Source organism: Hyperolius riggenbachi, chromosome 3, assembly GCF_040937935.1.
Source record: "Hyperolius riggenbachi isolate aHypRig1 chromosome 3, aHypRig1.pri, whole genome shotgun sequence".
Classification (NCBI taxonomy): domain Eukaryota; kingdom Metazoa; phylum Chordata; class Amphibia; order Anura; family Hyperoliidae; genus Hyperolius; species Hyperolius riggenbachi.
In genome coordinates this window covers 22,953,061-22,973,810 of record NC_090648.1, presented here as the reverse complement: position 1 = coordinate 22,973,810, position 20,750 = coordinate 22,953,061, and the positions used below count along the sequence as shown (strand labels likewise).

General features: G+C 44.4%; 1 protein-coding gene across 1 annotated transcript in view; it reads left to right on the top strand.

Moving 5' to 3' along the window:
* Positions 1 to 20,750, top strand: part of LOC137561953 (NXPE family member 3-like) — a 149,764-nt gene that overhangs the window by 54,557 nt on the left and 74,457 nt on the right. The window contains exons 4-5 of the mRNA XM_068273298.1: positions 19,073 to 19,136; positions 20,344 to 20,572. Coding sequence (XP_068129399.1) covers positions 19,073 to 19,136; positions 20,344 to 20,572 — 293 coding nt within the window. The remainder of the gene's footprint in view (positions 1 to 19,072; positions 19,137 to 20,343; positions 20,573 to 20,750) is intronic.

Sequence of the window (20,750 nt, the reverse complement as noted above, 5' to 3'; positions counted from 1 at the left end):
TACACAATGCAGATGGCCATTGAACTGTCAGCAGCACACACACAGAAGTATTTCCATACTAATGAGCCTTGTTGAGATGGTCTAATAGGGATAGAAGTAAACGGGAGCAGTGTTTAGCTGGCCCCAGGTGACGTGTTGTTTGCCTCCTATCCCCTGCAACCTCTCCATGCATCCTGCCCTTCTCCTCCCTCTCTGAGGCTCAGTCTCGGAACTGTGCTCCTACAGTTCCTTTCTTGTGGGCACCTATGACACATTCATCACCAAATCATCATCACCCTCATTGCTTACAGTTTCAAGCACACAGTAGGCTGCAGCAGCAGGGACATCACACCTTGTGGTTACACAGGGACTGCCTTGCTCCGCTCCTTCATCCAATGCCAGTGGTGTTCCTAGGATCCTAAGGGAACCGGGCCATGTTTGGGCACTCCAGCCGAAGGATGGGTGTGGCCATTCACCAGAATGTGGGTGTGGTCATGGGTGGCGCCAAAATTACATGAGCTTAACAGAGGTCTAAGTTGGCCTGTCCAGCAAAATATTGGCTGAAGCCCCCCTCTCTATTGATACAAAACAAAAATTCAGCATGCCACATCCCTAGTTATCTGGCTTCTGTGCTGGCTGGTCTGACTTTCTGCTGGGCGAGCTGGTAACCTGCTGTGAGCCCGCCCATAGCATTCCCTGACCTTCTAGTGGACCCCCTTACCATGCTCCCATGAGCCTCTTATTGAGGCCCCACAACTCCCAGTATGCTCCCATAGAAGAACCACAGCTCCCTGCATGCCCTCATAAAGGCATCACAGCATCCAATATGCCCACATAGAGGCACCATAGCACCCACCCAGCATACCTATTGCTGTGTGCTGTGGAGCCATGTTGGCTGCTATGGTGCCTTTGTGTGGCACACTGGGTACTGTGTGGTGCTATGTTGGGTGCTGTGTTGGCTCAACTCTGCCTGGGGGACATCCGGGGCTCCACAGAATACATCCGGGGCACATGCCACTGATTTTTGGGGCTAGCAATTCCCCTGTCCAATGCCAACACTTGCACAGCCCTTTTGTCCATCAATGCCCGGGGAAATGGCTCCTCTGAGCATTTGAGGAATCTGATTCATTTGGAGGGGCTGCTGTGGTGGTGGAGGTGGTGTTGTGGTGGACCTCAACAGAGGAGGAGGGTGAGGGAACATTGGCATTTGAAGAGGTAGAAGAACGCTGAGTGAGCCAGTCAGCCACCTCTACTGCATATATTGTGAATTTATACTTTTCTTCTTCTGCATAAGATCATATTAGAGATGTCGCGAACGGTTCCAGGCGAACTTTGGGGGTTCGCGTTCGCCTACATCAGGCGAACTTTTGCGGAAGTTCGATTTGCCCCATAATGCTCTATTGAGCAAAACTTTGACCCTCCATATCACTGTCAGCAGACATGTTATTGCCAAACACACTGCTGGAGGACCCGCTCACCCTCCCTCTTCCAAGCTAGGTCCTTATACCATTTGACTCAGTTGTCTGCCTACACTAATTAGTTATGGGACAGCTGCTACACACTCTGCTAGGGAGATTTTAATTAGCCTCTTGTGGGTCTCCTCCCACCTCCCACCTCCCACCTCCCTTATACCTATTCCCTCCTCCCTCCTCCTCCCGGAGGGAGGAGGGTCTCTTCTGCCAGGGAATTATACTATTTTAAAAACCAGTATACATCATACCATAGCTGGGAATCTAACCCAGATCTCACTGTGTGGTGGGCAATCACCCTAACCACTGTACCACTACCGTAGTAAGTGAAGCTGGCCTAAAATTTACTATTTATGCTCAATACAATAGAAACATTAGGTTGCTTAAAGGAGAACTGTAGTGAGAGGTATATGGAGGCTGTCATATTGATTTCCTTTTAAGCTATACTAGTTGCCTGGCAGCCCTGCTGATCTATTTGGCTGCAGTAGTGTGAATCACACCAGAAACAAGCATGCAGCTAATCTTGTCAGATCTTATTATTATTATTATTTAGTATTTATATAGCGCCGACATATTACGCAGCGCTGTACAGAGTATATATATATATTGTCTTGTCACTAACTGTCCCTCAAAGGAGGTCACAATCTAATCCCTACCATTGCCATATGTCTATATTATGTAGTGTAAGTACTGTAGTCTAGGGCCAATTTAGGGGGAGCCAATTAACTTATCCGTATGTTTTTGGGATGTGGGAGTCAACCGGAGTGCCCGGAGGAAGCCCACGCAGAAACGGAGAGAACATACAAACTCTTTGCAGATAGTGCCCTGGCTGGGATTCGAACCAGGGATCTAGCGCTGCAATGCGAGAGTTCTAACCACTATGCCACCATGCTGCCCCCAAATCTTACAAAAATGTCAAACACCAGATCTGCTGCATGCTTGTTCAGGGTCCAGGGCTAAAAGTATTGGAGGCAGAGGATCTGCAGGATAGCCAGGTAACTGGTATTGCTTAAAAGGAAATCAATATGGTAGCCTCCATATACCTTTCACTACAGTTCTCCTTTAAAGGGAACCTTAACTGAATGGGGGGTAAAGAGTTTCACTTACCTGGGGCTATTACCAGCCCCTGCAGCAGTCCTGTGCCCTCGGCACCGCTCTGGAATCATCTGGTCCCCCGCTGTCACTTAGTTTCGTTTTTGACGACTCACCAGTCGCCGGCCGCCATGCGTATTATTGGACGCATTCACCAATGCAATTAGCGCTATTGCGGACCGCAACGCGTACAAAAATACGCGTTGCCGCATATCTACGCATGCGGAATGCGGCAACGCGTATTTTTGTGCGTGTTGCGGTCCGCAATAGCGCTAATTGCATTGGTGAATGCGTCCAATAATACGCATGGCGGCCGGCGACTGGTGAGTCGTCAAAAACGAAACTAAGTGACAGCGGGGGACCAGAGGATTCCAGAGCGGCGCCGAGGGCACAGGACTGCTGCAGGGGGCTGGTAATAGCCCCAGGTAAGTGAAACTCTTTACCCCCCGTTCAGTTAAGGTTCCCTTTAACTGAGAGTGATATGGATGTTTCCTGTAAACAATACCAGTTGTCTGGCAGTCCAGCTGATCTTTGTGACTGCAATAGTGGCTGAATCACACCCTGAAACAAGCATGCAGCTAATCCAGTCTGACTTCAGTCAGAGCACCTGATCTGCATGCTTGTTCAGGGGCTGTGGCTAAAAGTATTAGAGACACAGGATCAGCAGGCGATTCAGGCAACTGGTATTATTTTAAAAGGAAAAATCCATATCCTTCTCCATTTAGGTTCCCTTTAAGGATTCGTAGCATAAAAGCCAACTCACATTGGCTGGGATTTGAACCTGGGTCTCACTGTGTGGTGGGCAAGCACCCTAACCACTGTACCAACTGAAGCTGGCCTAAAATTTACCATTTATGCTCAATACAAGAGAAAAAGTAGACAAGACAAATAACTAGGGCATGCTCTATAGGCAGTAGCAGTGTTAGGAAGAGAGAGAGATATGAATCTACCTGGCTATCTGGGGTTCTCTTTGGACAACTGTTGAACACAAAAGAGAAGGTCATGTCTGGCTACATATCTGTAAGCAGTGGCTGCATGGTGTAATGGATAAGGGCGCTGCTTCTGACAAAGGAGACCAGAGTTCAAATCTCATCTCTGTCTGTTCAGTAAGCCAGCACCTATTCAGTAGGAGACCTTAGGCAAGTCTTCCTAACACTGCTATTTTGTCTAATTTTTCTCTTGACAACTGTTGAACACAAAAGACAAGGCCATGTCTGGCTACATATCTGTAAGCAGTGGCTGCATGGTGTAATGGATAAGGGCGCTGCTTCTGACAAAGGAGACCAGAATTCAAATCTCAGCTCTGTCTGTTCAGTAAGCCAGCACCTATTCAGTAGGAGACCTTAGGCAAGTCTTCCTAACACTGCTACTGCCTATAGAGCATGCCCTAGTGGCTGCAACTCTGGTGCTTTGAGTCCGCCAGGAGAAAAGTGTGATATAAATGTTATTTGTCTTGTCTACTTTTTCTCTTGTATTGAGCATAAATGGTAAATTTTAGGCCAGATTCAGTTGGTACAGTGGTTAGTGTGCTTGCCCACCACACGGTGAGACCCAGGTTCAAATCCCAGCCAATGTGAGTTGGCTTTTATGCTACAAATCCTTAAAGGGAACCTAAATGGAGAAGGATATGGATTTTTTAAAATAATACCAGTTGCCTGAATCGCCTGCTGATCCTGTGTCTCTAATACTTTTAGCCACAGCCCCTGAACAAGCATGCATATCAGGTGCTCTGACTGAAGTCAGACTGGATTAGCTGCATGCTTGTTCCAGGGTGTGATTCAGCCACTATTGCAGTCACAAAGATCAGCTGGACTGCCAGGCAACTGGTATTGTTTACAGGAAACATCCATATCACTCTCAGTTAAGGTCCCCTTTAAAGGAGAACTGTAGTGAAAGGTATATGGAGGCTACCATATTGATTTCCTTTTAAGCAATACCAATTACCTGGCTATCCTGCAGATCCTCTGCCTCCAATACTTTTATCCCTAGACCCTGAACAAGCATGCAGCAGATCTGGTGTTTAACATTTTTGTAAGATCTGAGAAGATTAGCTGCATGCTTGTTTCTGGTGTGATTCACACTTCTGCAGCCAAATAGATCAGCAGGGCTGCCAGGCAACTGGTATAGCTTAAAATGAAATTAATATGGCAGCCTCCATATACCTCTCACTACAGTTCTCCTTTAAGCAACCTAATCTTTCTATTCTATTGAGCATAAGTGGTAAATTTTAGGCCAACTTCACTTATTACTGTAGTGGTACAGTGGTTAGGGTGACTTGCCCACCACACAGTGAGATCTGTGTTTGATTCCCAGCCATGGTATGATGTATACTGTTTTTTAAAATAGAATAATTCCCTGGCAGAAGAGACCCTCCTCCCTCCGGTAGGAGGGAATAGGTAGAAGGGTAGAAGGGTAGGAGGAAGGAAGAAGGAGACCCACAAGAGGCTAATTAAAATCTCCCTAGCAGAGTGTGTAGCAGCTGTCCCATAACTAATTAGTGTAGGCAGACAACTGAGTCAAATGGTATAAGGTCCTCCAGCAGTGATTTGTATTTCACTCAATCAGGTGTGCCTCCAGGTATTAGAGCTCTTGAAACATTTTTTCTAGCTGGTAGAATTTTTTCAAATTTCCAAAGTTCGCCTCCCCATTGAAGTCTATTGCGGTTCGCGAACTTTTTCGCGAACCGAACCTTTCGCGGAGGTTCGCGAACAGGGTTCGCGAACCGAAAATCGGAGGTTCGCAACATCTCTAGATCATATATGCCACAGAATGACATACCACCGATTCCCCCAGTACCTCTACACTTTGTCCTGCCTCTGCCTATCATGAATGTTAGAGTGAATTACCAGCCAAGGGGCATTGTTACAAATCTCGTTATTATCATTATTATTGTTATACACACACACACACACATATATATATATATATATATATATATATATATATATATATATATATATATATATATATATATATATAAATATATATATATAGTATATTCGGGCGTATAAGACTACTTTTAACCGTTGAAAATCATCTGAAAAGTCAGGGGTCTTCTTATACGCCAGGAGTCATTGATGCCGGGTGATCGCCCTATCCTGTTACCGCCTCTCAGATCTCGCTGCCGAGATTGACCAATGTAACCAGTCAATCGCCTATATACTGTTATATACAGGGTACCACATACAGTACAGCACCAGTATCTGTTCATCCATAGCACCAGTATAGGATTTTTTTTTTATTTGTTTGCATTGGAAGAGGGGTAGTCTTATACGGCGAGTATATCCCAAACTCTATATTTTAACTAGAGAAGTTGGGGGGTCGTCTTATACGCCGGAATATATGGTGTGTGTGTGTATATATATATATATATATATATATATATATATATATATATATATATATATATAACATTTTTCTTCATTTTCAATGAATTTTTATTGAAAATATACAACATTTTGCAACATGCATTTTATCAGTAGCAAAAAGAGGAAAAATATCAAGATTTCTACGTATAGATGTACAAACAATGAACTACAGTAGGTCATAGAGAGACCAGAGCTCATATAGCTCCTTTGCAGGGATATATAATTATACATCAATAACACTGAACTAAAAAAAACAAAGAGCCAACGAAAAGGAGAGAAAAAAAGAGAGACCAAAATAGTAAAATAAAGGAAAAATGATTGGTCTGAACTTATCTGAATATCACTAAATTATTCATCACACATCTATCATTGTAGAGCTTAACCACCCTGGCGTTCTGATTAAATCGCCAGGGTGGCTGCGGGAGGGTTTTTTTTAAATAAAAAAAAAACTATTTCATGCAGCCAACTGAAAGTTGGCTGCATGAAAGCCCACTAGAGGGCGCTCCGGAGGCGATCTTCCGATCGCCTCCGGCGCCTATAATAAACAAGGAAGGCCGCAATGAGCGGCCTTCCTTGTTTTGCTTATATCGTCGCCATAGCGACGAGCGGAGTGACGTCATCGACGTCAGCCGACGTCCTGACGTCAGCCGCCTCCGATCCAGCCCTTAGCGCTGGCCGGAACTTTTTGTTCCGGCTGCGCAGGGCTCAGGCGGCTAGGGGGGCCCTCTTTCGCCGCTGCTCGCGGCGAATCGCCGCAGAGCGGCGGCGATCAGGCAGCACACGCGGCTGGCAAAGTGCCGGCTGCGTGTGCTGCACTTTATTTGATAAAAATCGGCCCAGCAGGGCCTGAGCGGCGACCTCCGGCGGTGTTGGACGAGCTGAGCTCGTCCAGACCGCTCAGGTGGTTAAAGGATACCCAAAGTGACATGTGACATGATGAGATAGACATGGGTATGTACAGTGCCTAGCACACAAATACCTATGCTGTGTTCCTTTTTTTCTTTCTCTTCCTGAAAGAGTTAAATATCAGCTATGTAAGTGACTCAGTCCTGACTCAGACAGGAAGTGACTACAGTGTGACCCTCACTGATAAGAAATTCCAACTGTAAAACATTTTCCTAGCAGAAAATGGGTACAGTGAAAAATGGCGCCGGTTAAATAATGGCATCCCCTTCTGCCCGATATTTGTTTAAAATTATATTTATCGTTTTAAAGGTTAAAATAGTGCAGACCTTTTGAACGAAATTTATCGTTTTAAAACTTGTTTTTTTTGTCCTGCCTGAACGATATTTATTGTTTTAAGCCCTGCTTTGCTGCCATTTGGAAAATGTCTGCCCGCCGACTAGCACAGTCCCCTTAAAAGCTAAAAACACCAAATTTGCAGGGAATGTTAAGAAGGAAATTGTAAACAAGAGGAATTTTTTTTTTCAAAAAGACCTTATAGTTTTTGAGAAAATCGATTTTGAATATTCTCCTTCTGACCGTGGGAAAATTAAACACCTAGCGGTTAATAGCCCCTTTAAATGCCAGAAACACCAAATGTTTAGGGAATGTTAAGAAGAACAGTGGGAAAAAGAAGAATTTTTTTTTCAAAAAGACCTTATACTTTTTGAGAAAATCGATTTTAAAATTTCAAAGAAAAAAAGTATCCATTTAAATCCCGTAATGACATTTCTGCGGGAAACAATTCCCGACGACTTTAGCAGTTAATAGCAAAGTCCCCTTAAATCCTAGCAACACCTAATTTGCAGGATATGTTAGAAAGATACTGGGAAACAATATTTAAAAAAAATTAAATCATTTTATTTTGTTTTTTAAAACTTTTTAATTTTTGTTTTATGTTCGGAGTGTGGGAAATTTTTTGAAAAAAATAACGTGGAGTCCCCCCTCCCGAGCCTCTGTAACCCCTTGTCTCTCATGCAGGCTGGGATAGCCAGAATGTGGAGCCCCAGCTGACTGGGGCTTCGCACCATGAGCTATACCAGCTCGCATGGTCCATGGTATGGGGGGGAGGGGCGGCCAAGCCTTCCCCTCCCCCCCGAAGCCCTTGTCCAATCCATGAACAAGGGGCTCTTCCCCACCTCCGGTGCCCCAGGAGGAGGTGGGGGTGACAACTCCCTGGGGGGGGGGGTTCATGGTGGCATCTGAGAGTCCCCTTTAGGAAGGGGAACCCAGATTCCTGCCCCCCTCCCAGGAGAAATGAGTATAGGGGTGCAAAGTACCCCTTACCCATTTCCATAAAGGGTTAAATGAAATAAAAACGTAACAACAAGAAAAGTCCTGCACTATAATCTGTTATGTCCCACGACGACAGTATCCTCTGTCTTGCGATCTTCAGAAATTCTTACCTGTACCTTTAAGAAAAAATTCCCACGCCAATTTCCCACGGCAATATCCTCTATCTTGCAATCTTCTTTTACATGTTGATTGAAGATCTCCGCGCGCACCCCACGCCGCACCACACACGCCGCCCCCGCCGAACTGCTCTCAGCTATATAGTATACAATGGGTTGCAAAAGTATTCAGCCCCCTTGAAGTTTTACTCATTTTGTCACATTACTGCCACAAACATGCATCAATTTTATTGGACTTCCACGTGAAAGACCAATACAAAGTGGTGTACACTTGAGAAGTGGATCGAAAATCATACATCATACATCATTCCAAACATTGTTTACAAATAAATAACTGCAAAGAGGGGTGTGGGTAATTATTCGGCCCCCTGAGTCAATACTTTGTAGAACCACCTTTTGCTGCAATTACAGCTGCCAGTCTTTTAGGGTATGTCTCTGCCAGCTTTGCACATCTAGAGACTGAAATCCTTGCCCATTCTTCTTTGCAAAACAGCTCCAGCTCAGTCAGATTAGATGGCCAGCGTTTGTGAACATCAGTTTTCAGATCTTGCCACAGATTCTCGATTGGATTTAGATCTGGACTTTGACTGGGCCATTCTAACACATAGATATGTTTTTTTTTAAACCATTCCATTGTTGCCCTGGCTTTATGTATAGGGTCATTGTCCTGCTGAAAGGTGAACCTCCGCCCCAGTCTCAAGTCTTTTGCAGTCTCCAAGAGGTTTTCTTCCAAGTTTTCCCTGTATTTGGCTCCATCCATCTTCCCATCAACTCTGACCAGCTTCCCTGTCCTTGCTAAAGAGATGCACCCCCAGAGCATGATGCTTCCACCACCATATTTGACAGTAGGGATGGGGTGTTCAGAGTGATGTGCAGTGTTAGTTTTCTGCCACACATAGCGTTTTGCATTTTGGCCAAAAAGTTCCATTTTGGTCTCATCTGACCAAAACACCTTCTTCTACATGGTTGCTTTGCCCCCCACATGGCTTGTGGCAAACTGCAAACGGGACTTCTTATGCTTTCTGTTAACAATGCCTTTCTTCTTGCCACTCTTCCATAAAGGCCAACTTTGTGCAGTGCATGACTAATAGTTGTCCTATAGACAGAGTCTCCCACCTGAGCTGTAGATCTCTTCAGCTTGTTTAGAGTCACCATGGGCCTCTTGACTGCATTTCTGATCAGCACTCTCCTTGTTCGGCCTGTGAGTTTAGGTGGATGGCCTTGTCTTGGTAGGTTTACAGTTGTGCCATACTCCTTCCATTTCTGAATGATCGCTTGAACAGTGCTCCGTGGGATGTTCAAGGTTTTGTAAATATTTTTGTAGCATAAGCCTGCTTTAAATTTCTCAATAACTTGATCCCTGACCTGTCTTGTGTGTTCTTTGGACTTCACGGTGTTGTTGCTCCCAATATTCTCTTAGACAACCTCTGAGGCCCTCACAGAGCAGCTGTTTTTGTACTGACATTAGAATACACACAGGTGCACTCTATTTAGTCATTAGCACTCATCAGGCAATGTCTATAGGGCAACTGACTGCACTCAGATCAAAGGGGGGTGAATAATTATGCACACACCACTTTGCAGTTATTTATTTGTAAAAAATGTTTGGAATCATGTATGATTTTCATTCCACTTCTCATGTGTACACCACTTTGTGTTGGTTTTTCATGTGGAATTCCAACAAAATTGATTCATGTTTGTGGCAGTAATATGACAAAATGTGGAAAACTTCAAGAGGGCCAAATACTTTTTCAACCCACTGTAGCTGAGAGCAAAAAGCATCTATTGCTTTTTGCTCTCAGCCCCCATTGGTCAGACCCCATTGGTCGATAAGGAATCAATGGGGAGCCTTGGAGCCAAAGTTTAAAGAAAACCTGTACTGAAAATAAAAGTCAAAATAACCATACACAAGTCATACTTACCTGCAGTGTAGTCTACTCCTCAATCTCTTTCTTCTCTCCTGTGTCCACTGTGATCAATGGAATTATCCGTCCTCCATTTTCAAAATGGCCATTACCCCATAACAGCTTCCTGGTCAGCACACAGTTAAACTGTAATATCGCCCACTTGAGCCATAGGGAAACATGGACACATCAGATCTCCTTTCAGCTGTAACTGACAGCAACTGATATATAACTGACAGCAACTGATACATTTCAGTTCTGACAAAATGTTGTCAGAACTGAAAGGGATCATTGTCAGAAGAAAATGGTGAGCTTCTGAGAGGAACTGATGGCAAGGTAACTATGTAATGTTCATTTGAATTTACCTCGTGTGTTTATTTTAAATAATTTTACTCAGTACAGGTTCCCTTTAAAGATGCTTTTTGCTCTTAGCTATACTAAGTATAGCTGAGAGTACGTTTATACAGACGCATTACCGCTGGCTCCCGCTGCCCTCCCTGCCTCTTTCCCACCTGTCACCCCATGCAGGCTGGGATAGCCAGAATGCGGAGCCCCGGCCGACTGGGGCTTCACACCCTGAGCTATACCAGCCCGCATGGTCCATGGTATGGGGGGCTCCAGGCGGCCAAGCCCCCCCCCCCCCCCCCCCCCCGGAGCCCTTGTCCAATGCATGGACAAGGGGCTCTTCCCCGCCTCCCTTGCCCCAGGTGGAGGCAGGGGGCACCATTATCCTCGGAAAAGGTCCCGCGCTATAATCTGTTATGTCCCACGACGACAGTATCCTTTGTCTTGCGATCTTCAGAAATATTTACCTGTACCTTTAAGAAAAAATTCCCACGCCAATTAGGTTCCAAGACAGTATCCTCTATCTTACGACCTTCTGTTACATGTAGATTGAAGATCTCCGCCGCCCCGACGCCACACACGCCGCCCCCGCCGCACTGCTCTCAGCTATACAGTATAGCTGACAGCGTGTCTATACAGACGCATTAGCGCTAGCTGCCGCTGCCCTCCCTGCCTCCCCCTACCTGTCACCCTTACCCATGCTGGCACCCAATGCACCCATGGGTGCCAGCATGCGTGAGGGTGACAGGTGAGAAAGAGGCAGGGAGGGCAGCGGGAGCCAGCGGTAATGCATCTGTATAGACACGCTCTCAGCTATACTTAGTATAGCTAAGAGCAAAAAGCATCTTTAAATTTTGGCTCCAAGGCTCCCCATTGGTTCCTTATCAACCAATGGGGATCCTCCTAATCTTCATTGGTCTGTTAAGGAACCAATGGGGACCATTGGAGCCAAAATTTAAAGATGCTTTTTGCTCTCAGCTATACTATATAGCTGAGAGCAGTTCGGCGGGGGCGGCGTGTGGGGTGCGCGCGGAGATCTTCAATCAACATGTAAAAGAAGGTTGCAAGATAGAGGATATTGCCGTGGGAAATTGGCGTGGGAATTTTTTCTTAAAGGTACAGGTAAGTATTTCTGAAGATCGCAAGACAGAGGATACTGTCGTGGGACCTAATTGGCGTGGGATTTTTTTCTTAAAGGTACAGGTAAGTATTTCTGGTTAATTTAGAACATTAAAGGACTTTTCTCGTTGTTGCGTTTTTATTTCATTTAACCCTTTATGTAAATGGGTAAGGGGTACTTTGCATCCCTATACTAATTTCTCCTGGGAGGGGGGCGGGCATCTGGGTTCCTCTTCTTAAAGGGAACTCCCAGATGCCACCATGAACCCCCACCTCCTCCTGGGGCACCGGAGGTGGGGAAGAGCCCCTTGTCCATGGATTGGACAAGGGCTCCGGGGGGGAGGGGAAGGCTTGGCCGCCCCCCCGCCATATCATGGACCATGCGGGCTGGTATAGCTCAGGGTGCGAAGCCCCAGTCGTCCCGGGGTCCGCATTCTGGCTATCCCAGCCTGCATGGGAGACAAGGGGTTACAGAAGCTCGGGAGGGGGGACCCCACGTCATTTTTTTCGAAAAATTTCCCACACTCAGAACATAAAACAATAATTTAAATTTAAAAAAAAACAAAAAAAAAAAATATTGTTTCCCAGTATCTTTTTAACATATCCTGCAAATTAGGTGTAGCTAGGATTTAAGGGGACTTTGCTATTAACGGCTAAAGTCGGCGGGAATTGTTTCCCGTAGAAATGTCATTACGGGATTTAAATGAATACTTTTTTTTTTTTACTTTTAAAAACGATTTTCTCAAAAAGTAGAAGGTCTTTTTGAAAAAAAAATGTGTTCTTATTCCCACTGTTCTTCTTAACATTCCCTACACATTTGGTGTTTCTGGCATTTGAAGGGGCTTTGCTATTAACCGCTAAAGTCGGCGGGCGTTTAATTTTCCCACGGTCAGAAGGAGAATATTCAAAATCGATTTTCTCAAAAACTATAAGGTCTTTTTGAAAAAAAAAAATTTCTCTTGTTTGCAATTTTCTTCTTAACATTCCATGCAAATTTGGTGTTTTTAGCTTTTAAGGGGGCTGTGCTATTAAACGTAAAATTCGGCGGGCAGACATTTTCCAAACAGCAGCAAAGCAGGGCTTAAAACAATAAATATAGTTCAGGCAGGACAAAAAAACAAGTTTTAAAATGATAAATTTTGTTTAAAAGGTCGGCGCCATTTTTTAACCTTTAAAACGATAAATATTGTTTTATAATGTAAGTGAATGGTGCGCCATTTCTATCTATCGGCGCTGAGCGCCATTTTTCACTGACCCGCAGAAAATGGCTTCTGAGAGCAGGAAATAAATAAAATCAATATTTCATACATTTTAGCTCTGGCATACTTCAATGAAGGTGCCATTGTGCAAAAACAATACAACCGTTAGAACTTAAAAAGTAGATTTAAAAATAAAATACATCTGGAATATCTTAAAAAGTCATTTTTAGGAGAAGGAGGATAGATGCCATCATTTATTTCATTAGTTTGTTTGCTTCGGGTGTCCTTTAAGAGCAGTCTATATGAAACATTATTAGTATTATTGTTATTGTATTTAATTTGTGACACACAGAGATCACCTAGAACACATAGAATGGTCACACAGGTGTTAAAGTGACACAGTAACAGTCAGTACATGTCATTGAACACACAGCAGGTAGTGACCAGCCAAGGGGTATTGTCATTGTCACAAATCTCATTCATTTTTATTTTTTGACACACAGAGATCAGCTATAACACACAGTACAGTCACACAGGTAAAGTGACAGGCGAACAGTCAGTCAGTACACGCTGAACACACAGCAGGCCATGACCAGCAAAGGCGTATTGTCCCATATGTCTGTCACACTAGGTTTTTCTTGGCACACTGATTTCACTCATAACACAGCACGGTCCATCACACGGGTGTTGCTGTGACGCTGTGTGGGGGTAACACTGGACGCAACACGTCACAAATGTCAGCCACTAAATGGCTTTTGTGCAGTGATGGTGGGCTATAATGGTGACATACCCACACACTACACTGTAAACGGGGGTGTTGTGTTGCTACAACACGCCACACCACAAAACAAATTATACGTACAGCACGGTCAAAGTCACTGTCCGTGGTCAGGAAGAGTAGAGTCCTCTAAAGCAGTGTTTTTCAACCAGTGTTCCGCTGAACGTTGCCTGGTGTGCCGTCCTCTTCTCCCCCTCCCCCCCCCCCCGTCCCCGCGGCCGCCGCTGTTATTAGCTAAGCAGCGGCCGCTCTCCCCTCTCCGGCGCGTGTATATTCTAGCAGCGTATCTCCGGCTGCTCTGTCTGTGTGATGCGGAAGGAGGGAGGGCTCGGTTCCCATAGTAACGGCAATACATATCGCCGTTACAGGAAGCCACTGCCCTGCTTCCTTCCGCATCACACAGACAGAGCAGCCGGAGATACGCTGCTAGAATATACACGCGCCGGAGAGGGGAGAGCGGCAGCTGTTAAGGTAATAACAGCGGCGGCCGCAGGGACGGGCGGGAGGGCACTATACCGGGGCACTATACTGGCTATCCTGGGGCACTATTCTGGGGCACTATACTAGCTATACTGGGGCACTATTCTGGCTATACTGGGGCACTATACTAGCTATACTGGGGCACTATACTGGGGTACTATTCTGGCTATACTGGGGCACTATACTAGCTATACTGGGGCACTATACTGGGGTACTATACTAGCTATACTGGGGGGCTACACTGGGGCACTATACTGAGGCACTATACTGGGGCACTATACTGGCTATACTGGGGCACTATACTAGCTATACTGGGGCACTATTCTGGCTATACTGGGGCACTATACTGGGGCACTATACTAGCTATACTGGGGGGCTATACTGGGGCACTATACTGGGGCACTATACTAGCTATACTGGGGGGCTATACTGGGGCACTATACTGGGGCACTATGCTGGCTATACTGGGGCACTATACTGGCTATACTGGGGCACTATACTAGCTATACTGGGGCACTATTCTGGCTATACTGGGGCACTATACTGGGGCACTATACTGGCAATACTGGGGCACTATACTGGCTATACTGGGGCACTATACTAGCTATACTGGGGGGCTATACTGGGGCACTATACTAGCTATACTGGGGGGCTATACTGGGGCACTATGCTGGCTATACTGGGGCACTATTCTGGCTATACTGGGGCACTATACTGGCTATACTGGGGCACTATACTTGGGCACTATACTAGCTATACTGAGGCAACTAAACTCCCTACACTGGGGCAACTATACTAGCTATGCAGCCGCACCCCAGCCCCCCCCCCCATAGCCTGCTGCGCATGGCACTGTCCACTAGGTCGCGCAAACAACCGGGGGCCGCATCCCCGCCACCCCCCCGCGCGCCGTTCCCCGGAGAAAAATTTGGTCAGACAGTGTTCCCCGGGCCGGAAAAGGTTGGGAACCACTGCTCTAAAGGACGATTGGGGTAGCTTTGAACTGCGAGTAGCAGAGCACCTAGGAAGCAGCTACACAGCACAATGAGGCGCCAAAAAGAGTAAAAACAATACTAGGTTTAAAAGACTTGGGGGGAGCCGTGCTCACCCCCTATCAACAGACCAAAAGCCAATAGAACCAACAATCTTTGGTCAAAAATTCAACAATTTATTGGTACTCCCAGGTGCTACGCGTTTCACGGGATTATCCCGCTTCCTCAGGCAATCATACAGGAGTACAAGCTACAAAGAATACAAAACAATAACATACATAAATATATAGACCCCAAATGCTTGTATTACTTAAAAACAATTACACATAATGGTTGAGGACATACAGGGTTAAATGCGAATTACAATGTAAGCCTGTAGCTTAAATTTATAATCATTGGAAATTATTTGAGCCATAGTGTAAATAAGTATTCTCAAAAGTTCCCTACAACAAATTTCAGAATTTTAAAAAACCTTAAAAGTTATTAAAAAAATTATTAAAAATACGTGTCGTATCAGCCAATATGTTTAAATAACCTAAGTTGGTCGGAATGGCTCATTATATTTGTTCTACAGTAGTATTGACTAGCCTTAAAAATTGGTATAGTGTGTTATTTTTATGCAGGTGATCAAATAAATAAGGGAAGAGGCAGGACTAAAAATGAAGTAATTGCCATGAAATTACTATAATCCTAAATGATGCTACATATCTCCGTATTGAGTCTGGACAAAATGTGAGAAAGAGCTTACCAGTTGGGGGTCTGGAACGCAGTGTAGCGCCTCAGTGGGAAAGCGAGGCGCTCCGGGCACTATAAATATCCCAAATGAGCGGAGAACGCCGTCTCCGCATTGTCCTGGCTGACTTCCGCTGTGCTGGGCGGAAGTGATGTATGGCGCACATGCGCCGGAAGATGACGGCGCCATTTTGGATTAGGGCTATTATGGGCAGCATGTGTAATGTTGGTAGGCGTCCATCATGACGCTTTTTGTGCGTCCGAACCGCTGTGTATATGCGTCCAATGCTATCGCTGTACGCGCTATAATGCCAAGGAACTGTCAGTACGTTTTTTACGTGTCCGAACCGGCGCGTGCATGCGTCCACTGCTAGCGCTATATGCGCCATAATGCCAAAGCATTGTCAATATATTATAGTGTTGGAATAGAAAGTCAACTAAAAAAGTGGTGAAAGTATATAACCAGGGGGGTAAGGGCAACACATGGATGCCGATTGGGTATATGTGGGTTTAGGGGACTTCGCTTTACTGGAATATAGCGTACAGATCCTATTTTCCTATATAGCACCAGGACCATAAGTTAGTACAGTTTTGTACAATATTAACTGATATAGCAAATTAGGCACAAATGTAATAATAAAGTTTATATGATACAACAGAGGATAATAAATGTTGGAAAAATAATAAATAATAGAGACAAAAAAACAACAACACAAAAAACACACAATATTGCAGAGGATTACACTATAGTCACAGAGATTATATAAACAACTAGAAGCAACTATTTATATAAAACTGGAGTATATATATAAAAAATTGATATAAAATCCGCTTCAGTACAACTGATACCGTAATAAAAATAAAAGCTATTATTCTCTCAGTAGATCAAATTTAGATAAAAGGGAGGATAATAGATAAACGAAGTAGAAAATTGGATAAAAGAGAGGACAATCATAATAAAACTATATTGGTCGTGTGCAACTCATGGCACCTATACAATCACTATCGTTTGGGTATAAACCCCGTATCTATCTTTTTTGTCTAAAATGCTTTTTCCAAGACCTCGTTTAAACCGTTAGGGACCAGACTTTTTAGGATAGTAATCCAGTAAATCTCCTTCTGGCGCAAGGCTTCAAATGTGTTCGGGATGTGTGGGGAAATCGCCTCTAAAAAAGTGATCCGGAACAGTGAGGGATTGCAATCATGATGTGTGCCAAAGTGCCTAGAGACGCTGTGAAGTGCTAGGTTATTGATAATATTTCTCTTGTGTTGGCCGACCCTGCTACGGGCCTCCTGGGTAGTACGGCCCACATATTGGAGGCCGCACGGACAGGAGATCAGGTAGATGATAAACCGGGACTCACAATTAATGTGTTGTTTTATGGGGTAGATATTTAATGTGACAGCTGAATGAAAGGTATTGGTAGCATCCACAAACTGGCAGGCTGTGCAGCGGGGCTTGTTGCATGGATAGGATCCAGGTGTGATATTGCGTTTGGACAGGGTCGGCCAACACAAGAGAAATATTATCAATAACCTAGCACTTCACAGCGTCTCTAGGCACTTTGGCACACATCATGATTGCAATCCCTCACTGTTCCGGATCACTTTTTTAGAGGCGATTTCCCCACACATCCCGAACACATTTGAAGCCTTGCGCCAGAAGGAGATTTACTGGATTACTATCCTAAAAAGTCTGGTCCCTAACGGTTTAAACGAGGTCTTGGAAAAAGCATTTTAGACAAAAAAGATAGATACGGGGTTTATACCCAAACGATAGTGATTGTATGGGTGCCATGAGTTGCACACGACCAATATAGTTTTATTATGATTGTCCTCTCTTTTATCCAATTTTCTACTTCGTTTATCTATTATCCTCCCTTTTATCTAAATTTGATCTACTGAGAGAATAATAGCTTTTATTTTTATTACGGTATCAGTTGTACTGAAGCGGATTTTATATCAATTTTTTATATATATACTCCAGTTTTATATAAATAGTTGCTTCTAGTTGTTTATATAATCTCTGTGACTATAGTGTAATCCTCTGCAATATTGTGTGTTTTTTGTGTTGTTGTTTTTTTGTCTCTATTATTTATTATTTTTCCAACATTTATTATCCTCTGTTGTATCATATAAACTTTATTATTACATTTGTGCCTAATTTGCTATATCAGTTAATATTGTACAAAACTGTACTAACTTATGGTCCTGGTGCTATATAGGAAAATAGGATCTGTACGCTATATTCCAGTAAAGCGAAGTCCCCTAAACCCACATATACCCAATCGGCATCCATGTGTTGCCCTTACCCCCCTGGTTATATACTTTCACCACTTTTTTAGTTGACTTTCTATTCCAACACTATAATATATTGACAATGCTTTGGCATTATGGCGCATATAGCGCTAGCAGTGGACGCATGCACGCGCCGGTTCGGACACGTAAAAAACGTACTGACAGTTCCTTGGCATTATAGCGCGTACAGCGATAGCATTGGACGCATATACACAGCGGTTCGGACGCACAAAAAGCGTCATGATGGACGCCTACCAACATTACACATGCTGCCCATAATAGCCCTAATCCAAAATGGCGCCGTCATCTTCCGGCGCATGTGCGCCATACATCACTTCCGCCCAGCACAGCGGAAGTCAGCCAGGACAATGCGGAGACGGCGTTCTCCGCTCATTTGGGATATTTATAGTGCCCGGAGCGCCTCGCTTTCCCACTGAGGCGCTACACTGCGTTCCAGACCCCCAACTGGTAAGCTCTTTCTCACATTTTGTCCAGACTCAATACGGAGATATGTAGCATCATTTAGGATTATAGTAATTTCATGGCAATTACTTCATTTTTAGTCCTGCCTCTTCCCTTATTTATTTGATCACCTGCATAAAAATAACACACTATACCAATTTTTAAGGCTAGTCAATACTACTGTAGAACAAATATAATGAGCCATTCCGACCAACTTAGGTTATTTAAACATATTGGCTGATACGACACGTATTTTTAATAATTTTTTTAATAACTTTTAAGGTTTTTTAAAATTCTGAAATTTGTTGTAGGGAACTTTTGAGAATACTTATTTACACTATGGCTCAAATAATTTCCAATGATTATAAATTTAAGCTACAGGCTTACATTGTAATTCGCATTTAACCCTGTATGTCCTCAACCATTATGTGTAATTGTTTTTAAGTAATACAAGCATTTGGGGTCTATATATTTATGTATGTTATTGTTTTGTATTCTTTGTAGCTTGTACTCCTGTATGATTGCCTGAGGAAGCGGGATAATCCCGTGAAACGCGTAGCACCTGGGAGTACCAATAAATTGTTGAATTTTTGACCAAAGATTGTTGGTTCTATTGGCTTTTGGTCTGTTGATAGGGGGTGAGCACGGCTCCCCCCAAGTCTTTTAAACCTAGTATTGTTTTTACTCTTTTTGGCGCCTCTGGTCCATATCCTACTCAGAATGCAGTCCACCGTTGGTGGCAAGGATTTTTCCTAATTTCTTCTACAGAGAGCGACATCTTATACCTGAGTGGGGTCAGGTCCTAATTCTCCCCACCCGCATATGGAGTGGTTGCCTAGGGGCAACCTATGTTTGTGAGTATAAATCTATTTTAATTAATTGTATCTCTCCTGTTTTGAAATACCACACCATTTGGGCTCTCGGTCTTTTGTTTTTGTCTCTGAAGTGCTACACAGCACAATGTACACAATATAGCCTATCTCTCACTGTCTATCTATCTGCAGCAGCAGCTCCTCAGGTGGGACAGTCAGGTGGGACAGGATGGCCAATCAGATATGATCAACACCTGGGACATGCCCCCCCCCCCTCCCTCCATGAAAAGCACAATCCTGGGAGCCATTTTGACCCTACCTATAGTCAATGTGTAGGGACATTGACAATAGGTTGGGTCAAAATGGCTCCCAGGATTGTGCTTTTTGTGGAGGCAGGGGGGCGTGGCCCAGGTGTTGATCATATCTGTTTGGCCATCCTGTCCCACCTGACTTCAGGGTGAAGGTTGAGAAAATGGCACAATGGGACAGTATAGGGTGGACCCGAACGGTGATAGTATGTTTAAAGGACTTACGAGGCCAAAACCACTAAAAAAGTAAAGTACCTGCATGATGTTTAAATGCATGGAGGACGCCATCCACGCTTTACGTTCTGTTCCGCCGGGTCCCCTCAGCATGGATCAGGGAGGAGGCCCTAGAGCTGCGCAGCCGCATTTGCGGCAGTGTGGGCTGCACAGCCGCGGCCAGTTTCGGCGGCCATATTAGGAGTGGCAGGAGAGCCCAACCCAGCCTGTGGGGTCGCGAGCGGCACGGGGGGCGATTTCACTAAGGGGACCCGGCGGAACTGTACGGAGGGCGTGGATGGCGTCCTCCGTGCATTTAAACATCATGCAGGTACTTGACTTTTTTAGTGGTTTTAGCCTCGTAAGTCCTTTAAGGTTATTTTTAAGTTATCTCCATTATCTACTGTAATATTTTTAAGGGTGACATTTGTGCTTATTTTAGACATGCGGGTCTTCTACCGAGGCTTCTATGAGCAAAATGGAAAACAAGAGGTTGTGGAATGCAACGTTGAGCTGCCTGGCCAGGATGTCTGTGAATATTATGAGCAGCGCTATGATGACAAATGGGTGTGTCAGCGGCCAAAGCAGCTGCCGTGCGACTCCTATCGGTATCACGTATTAGGAGAAAAACGGAATATTTATAGCAAAGAGGAGCATGAGTTCTTCTCAGAGTAATTATTTATACAATTTATAACCAATAGCTTATTGTTTAGCTTATTCCTGTGTAGATGCGCCCATCTTTTTAACAAACATGTGGGGGTTTATACACGAAGCTGGGGTAATATTGTTGTGCACAGACAGTGCTTGCCATTACCACCTGAGGCAGGTTGCTGTGAGTTACCCGATTAG